Raw genomic sequence first — 13,993 nt, forward strand, 5'->3', positions numbered from 1 at the left:
TCAGGTAAACCTTTTGTTCTGGGAAAAAAATTGGTTTATTATTATTTTAAGTACATCATTTCTCATTGGACTTGTCTGAAGTGTAACATAATAATTTCAAAGTGTATATGGATGTCTTGGTTTTATTGCAACCAGCTTTGAAAGCCAGAAAAGCTGAATGAGAGGCAAATAATTTTTGTTAAAATTCTTGAGATTTATAGCAAGATGAGAAAAATGAGAAAAGATCATCTTTATGAAAATTACATCAGAATTGCAGAACATTTTAGGTGTTTGTAAAATGTTTATTAATTCTACTCTAATGGGTTGAATATATCTTGGTTCCCATACTTTTATCACACTATCTTGTGTTTATTTTTATTTATAACATTTTACAATTCTTATGCCTTTTTTTAATAATAAAAGGAACCATAATAGGAAAGCATCCAAGGGTAAAATATGTTCAAATTCTTAATTGCATGGGAGTCCTGGTTTAGGATAGCTAGGCTAAATTATGCAATTATAGAATAATAAAAGCCATGTAGCAAGACTGAAAAATTTCACTTAATACTCTTTTAAACTGTATTTCTCTGTGCTAGAGAAAAACAAGTTTACTTATTTATCTTACAAAAGAGCACATCTTAGGAATAAATCTTTCTTAATCTAAACATCTTGGTTTTATACTACCTGGCTTGACAATGCATCATTTTAGATAGAATGGGGCTTGTGAGATGGGAGGTAGGATAAGACTTTTCCCAGAGATGAGGGTATGTTTCCTTTGCTGGCACCAAGGTTCTTAAAGGCATAATTATTTTCTTTACTGAGTGGAGCACAAGCAGGAACTCATATGAAATATTTCCATCTTGCGCAGTTTCAAGGCCATGGCCGATCCTGGGAACAGAGGAGGGATCTACCGCCCCTTGAGTCTCACCTGTTCCCTGCTCATTGTGGGAATGTGCTGTGTGTCTCCTTTCTTCTGTCACAGCCAGACAGATCTGCTGGCTCGTAACCAAGCTGATCCTCAGTGCTGGGAATCTTCTTCAGTACTCCTCCTAGAAATGCGGAAGCCTCGAATTTCCAACACTGTTTCAGGTTTCTGGGATTTTATGATCTACCTGAAGTCATCTGAGAACTTGCAGCATGGGGCATTGTTTTGGGATCTGGCCCAACTCTTCTGGGACATCTATGTGGACTGTGTCCTCTCCAGAAACCATGGCTTAGGAAGGAGGCAATTGGCTGGAGAGGAAGAGGAGATCTCAGCAGTGCATCCACAGCACACAGGGAGAAGAAAAGGTGGTCAACCCCAGATCCCATGTCTTTTGAAAGGATCAATCAAGTATGAATGTGCTGAATTGTGAGGAAGAGGGAAATGGCTTTAGGGGAATCCATTGCCACACATAGCCTCCTCAGGGGTGAGCCCAAAGAGCGCGCAAGTGATAGGAAGATAGATAGCACTTCCTTTTGTAATTTGCAGTAGCTGTTTTTATCAACATATTGTCCTCATCTTCATACTTCAACAGCAGCAAAGAAGAATCAGAAAGACAAGTAGGAAAAGAGAGGATCCCTAAGATACAATATCAAGGTATAAAGGGATGCCCCCAAATTAACATTATTTTTTTCAGTTAGGCTGAACATTGGTAGTCATAACCTGTGTTCACTTGCTATGGAATTGGGAAGATTTGAATATAAGCCTGGGGAAGGCTCACAGCACACAAGCTCTTGCCCCTTTTAAATAGAAAAACAAAAACAGAAACAAAAACTAATTGCTTTCATGTAAATGGGAAGGACTCCTTGAGATGTACTTACTTAGTTGATGGATAAATGGTAGAAAAATCAGCTGGCTTGCAAATTCACTCTTCCTTGTTTTTTTGAACAAATTGCAAATAAGTAATTAACTTCCAGCAAGCTGAGTAATTATTTTTAGAAATCTGGAACTTCCTACAAATTTAGAGATTTTTCACTGAAGTAAATATGGTATTCAAATGCAGTCTTCTCCAGGGGCACTAGAAAAAATATCCTTTATAGAATTAGAAGGAGGGTGAATAAATCACTGTAAGCTGAGAATAACAGCCTTATTCATACTGTTTTTGTTCCTTTTTTGGTGGTGTTTCAACCAATGAGCTTCTAAAGCTTGCAGCAAGGGCTGTTTGGGTGGTAGTAACTATTTATGCACTAGTGGAAAACTGAAGCATAAATAATTTTTGCAGTTGTACATTTGATTGTGAGAACTGTTATATGTTCCTGTAAAAAATCTATTAAAATAGCAGTTAACAGTAGTAGTTATAGATCAATCTTTTCCCAATATATTGTAGAACTTTTAAATATCTAGTTTGTTTTACAGTAACAAAAAATATGATTAGCTGATCCATAAAGCCAGATAATCCACCGCAATTATTTATACATAAATTTATTATTTTGGCAAGTGTTATTGTCACTTAAACCAATTTCCTTTTTTAGAGGAAATATTCTTTTAGCAGCTTAGCTACTAAAGCAGAAATACAAAATGACTATCTTTAAATGTTGGTTACCAATATTTTTAAAATATTTTGAACAGAGGCTTCCCAGGCATCAGCATCAGTAAGGACTGTGTATTTTCTTCATCTGTACTGTAGGCTCTTTTTTCCATTCTTACTCTACTTAACAGTGGTACTCAAATTACTACCACTATTTCTTGTGTTTGTATTTTGCACTCACTTTGAATTACTTTAAGTATCTATAGAATAAATGAAAATAATATTTGTGTTCAACTTAACAGGAAAATAATTATCTATAATTATATATTATAATTAATTATATTATATAATTTAATTGTATATTAAAATTACATATATATATAATCTCAAAAACAGCTTTCAGTTTGCTTGCTTGCAACAGGCTACTAGAATAGTCTGAGACTACATGTAATTTTCTGAGCATACTTCAACATGGCATTTCTATCTTCTTTTTTAAAATAAAAAAGTAGATTTGTCTTCAGCTTTGGAAGTCACTTCCTTCATCTTGCTACAGAGTTGCTATTGACCCAGCTGGTCTGCAAACTTTACTAGGAGTTGCTTTGCAAATATTAGGGGCAAACATTTCACTTTATTGAAGTTATTTTAATGTTTGACATAAACAATTGTTGCAGACCAGGAAATAAGACTTTCCATTTGTATTGTATAATCAGTCAAAGAGGGTCTTGGGTCAAGAAGACACCGTGTCTGAAAGTTAGTTTCAGGAACATCGAGATTTCATCTCAAGAGGCTTGATTAAATCTCTAGTGGCTCAACTGGGCTCTGGATGTACCTGCACAGATTCTTCACTAATTTTTTCTTTTGTCTCTGGGGAATTAATATTCTACTAGGTTGGGATGGGGGTGAGGGCGAAGAGGTGTTTGTCTCCATAGTTCTCAGGGAAATCACATCATCAGAGCAGAAGGGAAAAACTAAAATAAGTGTCTACATAATACCCGGAAAGGTTCTTGCTATTTTGATGTCTTCAAGTTAAATAGTTTAAATTCACTTGAGAAATGTTGCAATGAATCATGCCTTATTAAAAACACAAAACTCCTATATAACTTTGTATGTTAATATATTTGTTAATATTGAGTCAGCAAATATGAACACAAGAGATATCAAATAGCTACGTAACCTTGGGCAAGTTAATTGACTTATTTAGCTCTCAGTTTCTTCATCTGAAAATGAGGGATATGGGAAGAATTAGAAGACCCTTAAAGTCTCTTCACATTCTGTGTTCTGAAGTTCTGTGATTCTATAAACAATAAATGTATGAAAAGTGTGGATTTAACTATAGAAAGAATCTGGAAGAGCTTTACTCCAAGGACAGCTTACCGAGCTGAGTGATGACCTAGACATTGTGGTGGTTTATAACTTTAATAAGCAGAAACAGAGGCGATCCAGAAATGAGAATTCCAAAAATTCTGAGGGCCAAAGATATCATCGTTTGAGAAGACTCAAAAGAGCATTGTTATTTTGTCTAGAAAGATACAAGCTAACAGCTGAATGCCGAAATAGTCAGAAGGCTGAAGAGGCTATACCCAGGCTTCACTACTAAATTATGATGGATTCTGTGAAGGCAGAGAGAGAGAGAGAAATTGATTTAGGAAAAGAGTAGGCTGATAATATCTCCCAAATAGAAAATAACAGAGTTGAGGTTAACACAAGGGTTAGTAAAGGCTTCAATACAAATGAAAGGATTTTGAAGTATATCCTTGTTTGTGTCAAAAATGATGATCTCTTCCCTCAACAAATCTTGCTCTGCCCCTGAGAGGAACAGAAAAACTTGCCTGCCTGAGCCTGGCAGTTTGGATGGTCTAGAAAAATTGTGAGTCTTTGCTTTCCTCCGTGACGTGAAAGTTAAAATTTAGATTTATAATTTGATGATGTTTGCAGTCAGTGTCTAACTAGCTGGCAAATGTTCATAATGCTTATTTTTTAAACATTAAGCAGAAGAGAAAACAATGCTTCAGAAATATAAGTCAGAATCACAAAATGCTTGATTTTCTGCTTTACTCACTCCGAGAAATTTTGTAAGCAACACATTAAGAAATTACCAATCTAGAAATCTATTCTAAAGAATCATTCAGAGCTGTAGCCAATTTTGCAGTATAAGGTTCTTCACTGCAATATTATTTATAGCAACAGAAAATTGGAAATAATCTAAATGTCCCATAATAGGGTAATGGTAAACTAAATTATGGTATAAAGTATGTATGTGTAAAACTATGGTTCTTTCTGCAAGATTATATTATGGGTGGTTTAAACATTTTTCTTTATATTTTTATATTAAAATTATATGATGACAATTTTTTACCTTTTTAGTCAGAAAAATATATTTTAATACATATTAATCAAATAGGAAATGTATTTATTATGATCTACTTAATTCATATTATATATTTAAACTTCATAGGACACAAAGTTTTGCATAAATAAAAATTTCAAATACACCTCTGCAATAAATTTATACAGAATATTAATAGCCGAGTGGCAGAAACAGCAAACATTCTTTTAAAAACCAAGTCATTGATACTTAATTAGCCTGAAAATAATTTGGTGACCTAATGACTAGTTGCTTTTCTCTACTTTCAGGTGTATATCCTCAGCAACCAAGAATCCCTTCCCTAAAGAAGAAAGAGTTGATTGAAGACTTGATAAGCATGCATGCACATAGGAGTGGGTCTAAGTTCATTGGAAAAGTGACCAATGTCCTGGAAATAAAGAGAAAATAAATTGAACCTCAGAGCTAACGCACATCTTGGAATTTAAATATATATATATATTTTTCTTGACTACTGATCATTTATTTACTTGAAATGGTGGGAGCATCCAGAGACAACTCTTAAGCCACATTCTCTGAGTACTTAGTTTCATTCTTTTAGGCTGCTAGCATGTTCCTTCAAATGGCGACATTACTGCCAGACCATCCCACTGTCTGAAACAGTTAAAATAGCTTCCAAAGATGAGTAGGGGATCGTGCTACTCAGACTCTTGTATTCATCTTGATCATTGTTTTGGGATGCTTGACATTGTTAATGAACTAGAGTGCTGCACATTTAACTTGAATACACTGCATGAGTTTGAAATATTAACCACTGGATTGCTTATGCACAGGCATATAAGAGACTATATTTATTAATTACCAGTTATTGGTGGTAGTTACCTGAATTTTGTTTGAAAGAATATTTTTGAATATTTTGAACTGAGTGAAGCAAAAAACAAAACACAAAACTGGTGAATAAAGCATTCTTCTAATATAAACAAAATTAATAAAAGCTCTCGACCCCAAGTAATGTTATTGGAGTCTTTTTATTTCAATATTTAATGTTACCATTAATGATAATCCAAACTCTAATAAAATAGCAGTAGGTATAAATTTTTTCTCAGCGTATTTTCTATTGGATTAAATATTAAGATTATAACTGGTTACACTTTACATTGAAAAGAAAACTAAAAATCAAATGAACAGCATTATGAGAAAAGAACCCATAAAAATATTTGCTCTCCAAATGACCAGGCTTGAATGAGGTTCATAGCAAAGAAGTCCAATTAACAAATATATTTGAGTTCCAGACACAATGTTATTTTTATCTCTAATTACGCTCATCTCTCCAATCATTCTATTATAACTGATGGTTGACAACCAGTTTGAATCTCAGATATGTTAGCATCTCACTTGTTTTTCCCAGGTCCAAAGGAAGCCTCAGTAAGTGTTTTCACTGAAGGTTTATGGCCCTCCTTAAGCGAAAAATCTTATCCAAAGGGTTATTATTAGAAGACACAGCTGCATCTGAAGATTAGCCAAATCTTAACAATAGGGGAAGCAAGTCTGGGGAAGGAACTGGGGAGGGGGTCCAGCCTCAGCTTTAACTTGGTTAGAAGAATAAGCGCATTAAAAGCTGCCACTCTTTGACGACCATTTCTACAGAGGCTTATGGTTTTGCTTCTGTGCTACTTTCTCTAATGTCTTGCATCATATTCTTAAAAACCATTATATAAACTCATTACCTCTTATAAATCGCTGAAGAGATGCCTGTCCCTTGCTCCTCCCACACCTTGGTACTACACAATAGGGGCTGCCAATTTTTTCTGATGCTTTGTGGGCCATCCAGTCTCTGGCGCAACTAATCAGTTCTGTCTTTGTAGAATTAAAGCAGCTGTAGATAATATGTAAATACATGAGCGTGGCGTCGTTCCAATTTTAAAACTTTGCTAGCGGGCATTGAAATTTGACTCCATGTCATTTTCAACTGTTACAAAATATTATTCTTCATCTGATTTTTTCAATTATTTTTTAAAAAATGTAATAATTTCACAGCCTGTACAAAACTGGCAGTGGGCAGATTTGGCCTGTGGGCTGTAGTTTGCTGACCAGTGCTCTGGGGCATACTTACCAAACTTGTAAGGAACAAGCTGGAATGAAGTAAGAAGGAGAGTGAATATGTTGAACAACAAAACCAAAATTAAAAATTCATGATAGGCTGAAAAGCAAATTCAAAAAGATTAGGATGAGATTGAACAGCGGTAACCTAGTCTTAATCCTACCCAGTTGGACATTATTTCACTCTGGAAACATTACTAGAAGTTATGGATCATATAAATAAGAGCCCAGAGCCTCTCTGAATGTAATATGGACTGCACATCAAGAAAACAGGTGAAACAATGGAACCATAACAATATTTATTTAGAGAAAGTGCAAGCAGTGGTTAGAGGACAGGCTTAGGAGCTGGGTTCGAATCTCAACGTCAAGTAGTGACCAAACGACTTTGGACAAGTTACTGACCCTCTTTGTGCCTCAGTTGTCTCATAAAAAGAGATATCTACTTACCAGGTTTGTTGTGAGGTTTAAATTAGTATTAATACATACATGGTGCTTAGAAGCTAAGTGCTCTCACAGTCAAAACATGTTAGCTACTACTTTGGACATTATTAAGTTAAGCATCTATACCCTAATCATACATACAGAGGATGGAAGCACACAAGTACTTTGGCCAAATCCATTGAATGTGGGGTTTTAGTGATAAACATTCATGTTTTTAAAATAAATTTATTTTGAGATAATTGCTGATTCATATACGTTGTAAGAGATAATACAGAGACATCCTGTATACCCTTCATCCAGTTTCCCTCCATAGTAACATCTTGCATAACTATAGTACAATAACACAACCAGAAGACTGACATTGGTACAATCCACAGAGTTTATTCAGATCTCACCAGATCTGCATGCACTCAAGTGTGTGTCTGGTATGCACATATGTGTGTGTATGTGTGTTGTGTGTGTATTTAGTTCTTTGCCAAGCCTATTCTCCAGCAGGAGCATCTAGATAGGAAATTAGGTCATCAATTTGGTAATTCAGATATTGAAGAAGATAGTTGCATGAATTCCTGTAGATCACACACTTGAATATTACTACCAATGTATTCAAAGAAAGGGCCTCTATTGGAAATGCAGCACATCTGGATTTGACTCGGCTCCTTCTTTCCATTTTCCTCTATCACTCCTCACTCCCAAGGCTTTACTCTGAAGAACTAAGACACATGAGTAGAGACATTAAAAAATAAAATTTTCTTCATGCTTCATGCCAGACTATTGAGAAAGAGGTAGAAGGTTTAGTTCTTTTAGTACAGATTTTGAAAACACGTTTCGTCATCACCACAAGGGGCCTTTGAGCCTGGACTCTTTTTCACTTCAAGTTGGGCAAAGTGATCTGATCAACAAGGGCAGAGAAGGCCCTGCATACTCGCTCAGCTCCACAATACAGGTCCATATTTACTGAAGATTGCAGGTCTGAAAACAACAAACAGGAAAGTCCTTCAGAGAAAGCACCTGTAGGTCCTCAAGCTGATCTTAATAAAGCTCTAGCACAGAGAAGAAATAAAATCCATCTCTCTGCAGTTCCTGATGGCAATGCCCTTTCTCTAAGCCAGCTTGCAGATGAGATGGGTATCATTTACCATGATCAATTACTAATTCAACCAAGTTGTGGGTTCTTAAAGAGCATTTTCCCATAACTTCAAGCACGAATCTGAGTAGCCAGAAAGCCCAGTCTAGAGCAGTGGTTTTCAGACTCTGGTGTATGTTAAAATCATCTGGACAGTGTTAAAATAGATTGCTAGGTCCCACCCTCAGAGTTCTGATTCAGTATACATGATGGTTAATTTTATGTGTCAATTTGATTAGACTATGGTGTCCAGATATTTGGTCAAACATTATTCTTGGTGTGTCTGTGAAGGTGTTTCTGGATGAGGTTAACATTTGAATTGGTAGACAGAGTAAAGCAGATTGCTCTCCCTAATGTGGATGGACCCTGTCCAATCAACTGAAGGCTTGAATAGACAAAAAGTCTAAGAGAATTCCTTCTGCCTGACTGTATTCCAGCCGAGACATCAGTTTTCTTCTGCCTTTGGACTCAGAAGGAAACATCAGCTCTTTCTAAGGCTCGAGCCTGCCTGCTTTTGCATTGGAACTACACATTGGCTCTTCTGGGTCTCCAGCTTGCTGACTACTGATCTTTAGACTTGCTAGCCTCCATAATTGTGTGGGCCAATTCCTTAAAATAAATCTCATTCTATATCTATATATACATCCTGTTTGTTCGGTTGCTCTGGAGAACTCTGACTACCATAGTATATCAGGGATGGGGCCCAAGAAATTGTGCTTCTAATAAGTTCCCAGGTGATACGGATGCTGCTGGCCTAAGGAAGATGCTTTGAGAGCTCTGCTCTATAGTTACTGATTAATGGTTTGAGTGGTCCCCTATGACCTATTGTAATAGGAATTGTGTTGTAGAAAGCTCTACAATTCGGCAGTTATTAACCAAAAGTTGGATACGCATAATTTTTAAGCTAAAAGTTCCATTTCTAAGAATTGATCCTACAAAGATATTTACATATGAGTACAAAGATATATGCTGTAAGAATACTCACCAAAACATTCTTACGATAATAAAAAATTGGGAGCAACTTAATTACACACCAATAAATAAATTATGGTATATTTATACCCTGGGATATTATGCAGCACTTAAAAAATGACATTGCCCAATGTCTAAGATATTTTGTCAAGTGAAAAAAGCAAAACAAGTACAACCTAACTTATGTTGAGAAAGTAAAGACAAATATATGCAAAGAAAAAAGCCTGAAGGAAAAACTCACTAAACTGCCAACATTTTTTACCTCTGAGAAACAGGTGGCAGGGAGTGAAGGACATGATGATGAATTCATTTTTGAAAAACGTGTGCACATAGGCATTTTAATTTTACAATGAGCATACTGTATAATATTGTTTGTATAATTAAAAAAATAAGATCACAGGAAATAAAAACATGTAAAGGCTTAGTTTGTTATACACTTTAGTTACATGATTTATTATGGCTCCATCTGTGCTGTTTTCTGTTGAACATAAGAGGAGAGGGTTCATGTCTTTTTTACTGTCTATTCTCTAACACTGCCGCAGAACTACAAGGACCTTGAATAAATAATATTTTATTGCCTGAATAAAAAACCTTGTCCAGAAGCAAACTTATTTTAGGATATTCTATCCCTCAGCCCACAGTTATAAAAACTTTAAATACAATAAAGAAATAGAGAAGCAATAATTCATTTCATACATCGGTTCTTTTTTTCTTGTTTGGTTGTTTTATTTTTAAGCTCTAGTCCCTTGAAATGTTAAAACTAGCCAGAGATATGCACCTAACACCAAGCATGTTGCTTGGCATAAACTTGGAATTCCATATATATAGGGACTGAATTAATATAGCATATAGTCAGAGGCCTAGTGAGATGCTAGATAGACAAACCTGTGAAATCAACAGTCCAGAGGAAATCACAATGGGAGAATAATTCACTTGAATGTAGTTAACAATCTATCTGGTCTCTGAATGAATTTGGGATGTGAGAGAAGGCTATCAGAATGATGGGTATAGAGGTTTAAAAGTATTAGATTATCTACTCTATGATTACTCTTCTGGCAATTGAAATACTGAGCCCATCTTCCTTACAATAATAATTAATAAAGCAAACCAATATGTATTGAATATCTACTCTGGACTAAGACCTTGAGCTCCAGATTGTACATGTTGACTGCCACTCTGAAATTTCCATCTGGATGTCTCCAAGCAATTCACACTTAATGTGTTCAAAACAGAATTCTTGATTTGCTGACCTCCATCTCAGCTTTCCCAGCTTTCCTTATAGCAATAAGTGTATGACAATCTACCAAGTCCAAGCCGCCACCACCTGCCCTTCTCCAAGCCACTTTCTACACAATGACAAAGTGTTTTAAAAACATAAATTTACCCCTTTCAAAATGAATGCCCAGCATCAAGCACAGCTCTTGGCACATAATTAAATCTTGATGACTATTTGTTGAATGAATGAATGAATGAGTGAAAGAAGGATGAACCAAATAGACATTTTTTTCTACCTTCATGGAGCTTAATGCTGGAACTCTTGTGTATCTTTTCCCATCAAGAAAAATTACTTCTACTTTTTCATATATATATGTGTGTGTATATATATGTACATATATATATCAGAGAGAGAAAGATTCACTAAGCATTCAGTATATATCCTTAGGATTCCCAGGCAGCATTTGAGAAGTCTACCTTCTAAATAAGTGAGATAAAGATCCAGTGTTGAACTTCTCTTACCTGTGGTTGCTAAAGCACTGTTCCTTATTTTTCTACAACCTGCTGAAGTCCAAACTTTATCTTCTGATTATTTAAAATAATAGTTTAGATGATGGTTGCAGGTGGGGAAGAAAGGAACAGGAATAATTCTCCCACATCCCCACCCTTAACCATGCCCTCCTAATCCCATCATCACTCCCTCGCCTTCCCTTCTCATCCTTGAAACCTACTGTGGTAAACGGATGGCAAAGAGGGATGGAAGAGAAGCTGGGGAAAGAATTTCAGAGATGTAAGTAGGAAATTTCGCTCAGAAAGGGAAAGAAAATAATTTAATGAGAAAATAAGACTAGAGCATTACGTTTTTTTTTTTTTTGTCACCACGGAAGCAAGTAGTGTTAGATGCTCTTTCAAATCTAATTCCTTTACTGCAAATTTGAACAAAATGTTTGCTACTGATTTTCAGTCCAACATTTGGAATTTAAAGAGGTTTGGGGAACCCCTTCTACACACTTTCTCTTTTCCATTAAGCCCTCAGGGTCTCCTGAAATCCTATTATCCTAGATCTTGATATTGAAAGACTCTATTCAGTTAATGTCAACAACTGCCCCCAAACTGACCATCATGCTTGCCGTTTTCGTCTTATTAAGTCTTAAGTCATATAAAGTTCATCTTAATTTCCAAAATGTGTTGACTCCTTAGCAAAGCTCCAATTCAAAAGACTAGTCAGCTACTAGGATAATCACACACTGGGTGAATATGTTGACAGTCTGAGCAAATCTTAGTATATTACAAACAATAGACCTTTCTAATTTTACCAACAGTTCTCAAATTAAAAAATAAAAAAACAGGGGCAGTAAAATGATTAGAAACTTCCTACTGTTATCTGATGCATCTGTAACAGAGATAGAAATAAAACAAAAATGACCAATACCTTAATTTAGTTTGTTTGCCTTTCCACATCTTCATATGTGTGATTATCACATTTCTGTCTCTGATTACATTTGCTGTGATTTTGATAAGCATGCATAAATTATGGGGTGTATTTTTATAATCCATATTGCCAGTGGCTAAGTAGAGTTTACAAATAGAATCATATTCAATACCTGATTGAATAAGGATACAAACTTAATAAGAAATATTTGAGTGAAGAATGGCAATGTTTAATAAATGTAGATATTAGCCATGAAGATTAACATACATCCTATGCTTAAAAGCCTCAAAGAAATAAAACTGATATAAAAGAAATGACTATAAATTTAAATCTTGTCGATTAGTACTCACTGAATTATCACAAAGTATACAATGCAGTATAATAACAAAAAGGGAAAGGTGTACTTCCCTGCTAATATCATAAGCACTTTTGTATAATAATGCATACTACCTACAGAAGCATCTCAATGGTTCTACTTAAATTGTAAATGGAAGCAGAGGTAAATTTTTTGAGAATATATTTTTTATATTATCTACAAGATTGGATAATGCTAACTGCATCTTTATACATTATTGCATTATCTGAATTTAAAAATAAACTTTGCCTTTTCATAATTTCCCTTTAAATGATATAATGATGGGTGTATATATAGATACAGATACATTTGTATGTATAGACCTTGATAAAGTTACTTAAAATATGCATGGATCTTTTAGGTATCAAACTGCATGCAGTGCTGGGATATTGTCTCCCAAATATGTGTAGTAGACCTAGTCTATTAGGAATCTGAAATGTACAATATAGCCTACTACATTTGTGAGGGCTGACCTAATACAATATTTTAAAAATCAACAGCTTTCATAAACTCAATTGGAGAAACAAAAACAAAAACTAAAAATGAGATGAATATGTGAAATCCTAAAATAGTTTTTAAAATAAAAGTCAAATTTTTATGTGAAATTTTCCTAAAAAGGTCAAGTGGATATTGACTTTGCTTTGAATACTCATCATGACCCCACTGATGTTTAGATGGAAATAAGTGGGTGGAATCTTGTGTTGACCTAAGAATCAGGCACAAGGAGTTCTCATCCAGTCTTTGTCTCAGGCAGCCTGGGCATGCTTCTGGTATCTTTGTGATCTTGTTTTCTCTAATACAGGATTATAATTCCAACTCTCTTCACAGTAGATATTTTTAGAATCACCAAGTAATTACTTCATTGACTTGGCTCTACCAAGTTCAGTATATAACTGACATTATCATGTTCCCATTTTATAGCTCACCAACTATTATGGGCTGAATTGTGTCTCCCTCCCCAAAGTCATATACTGAAGTCCCACTCCCAGTATCTCCAAATGTGACTATATTTGGAGATAGAGTCTTTAAAGAGTTAATTAAATTAAATGGAGTTTATGTGGCTGGATCCTAAACCAATATGAGTAGTGTCCTTATAAGAAGAGGAAATTTGGATAGGGACATGACAGAGGGAAAATGGTATGAAAACACAAGGAGAAGACAGCCATCTACAGCCCAAGGAGAGAGGCCTCAGAAGACACCAACACTGCTGACACCTTGATCTCAGACTTCCAGCCTCCAGGAGCATGAGAAAAAAATTTTTTTTAATTGTTTAAACCACCCGATCTGTGATACTTCATTATGGCAGTCCTAGCAAACTAATACACCAACTCAGAAATATTTTGGGAAGGCCTTCTTTGATGCAGAAATGCATGAGAATGTTATCCTTGTTTTATCACCAGTCTCTATGTGATCACTCCAACATAAAAGATCTTACACTTTCTTAAAAAGAAATGGATACAGATATAGATATATTAAGATGACAAAATACTCTATAAATAAGACAATGTCACTGTAAAACAGAAGAAATAGCTATAATAAAGAAGTATTAATAAAAAGAGCCTTTAGATTTAACAATGAGACATAGCTTATGAAGGTGATGATG

The 13,993-nt window shown here is 35.1% G+C and overlaps 2 protein-coding genes across 2 annotated transcripts in view; one reads left to right on the top strand and one right to left on the bottom strand.

Moving 5' to 3' along the window:
* The first annotated feature begins 857 nt into the window (after positions 1-857).
* On the top strand, positions 858-5,203 carry FAM237A (family with sequence similarity 237 member A). Its single transcript, XM_061204212.1, has 2 exons — positions 858-1,269; positions 5,064-5,203. The coding sequence occupies exons 1-2, from the start codon at positions 858-860 to the stop codon at positions 5,201-5,203; spliced, it is 552 nt and encodes a 183-aa protein (XP_061060195.1).
* Positions 5,204-8,158: 2,955 nt separating this feature from the next.
* Positions 8,159-13,993, bottom strand: part of DYTN (dystrotelin) — a 51,491-nt gene continuing 45,656 nt past the window's right edge. Inside the window, exon 12 of the mRNA XM_061204222.1 lies at positions 8,159-8,262. Within this exon, the coding sequence (XP_061060205.1) occupies positions 8,159-8,262 (104 nt within the window). The remainder of the gene's footprint in view (positions 8,263-13,993) is intronic.

This window comes from Eubalaena glacialis, chromosome 1 (genome assembly GCF_028564815.1).
Source record: "Eubalaena glacialis isolate mEubGla1 chromosome 1, mEubGla1.1.hap2.+ XY, whole genome shotgun sequence".
Taxonomy (NCBI): Eukaryota; Metazoa; Chordata; class Mammalia; order Artiodactyla; family Balaenidae; genus Eubalaena; species Eubalaena glacialis.

Excerpts from the sequence above, each read along its gene's own strand:
- FAM237A (XM_061204212.1), top strand. The coding sequence starts at position 858 with ATGGCCGATCCTGGGAACAGAGGAGGGATCTACCGCCCCTTGAGTCTC. Across the intron at positions 1,270-5,063 it reads GCACACAGGGAGAAGAAAAG|GTGTATATCCTCAGCAACCA; the intron begins GTGGTCAACCCC and ends CTCTACTTTCAG.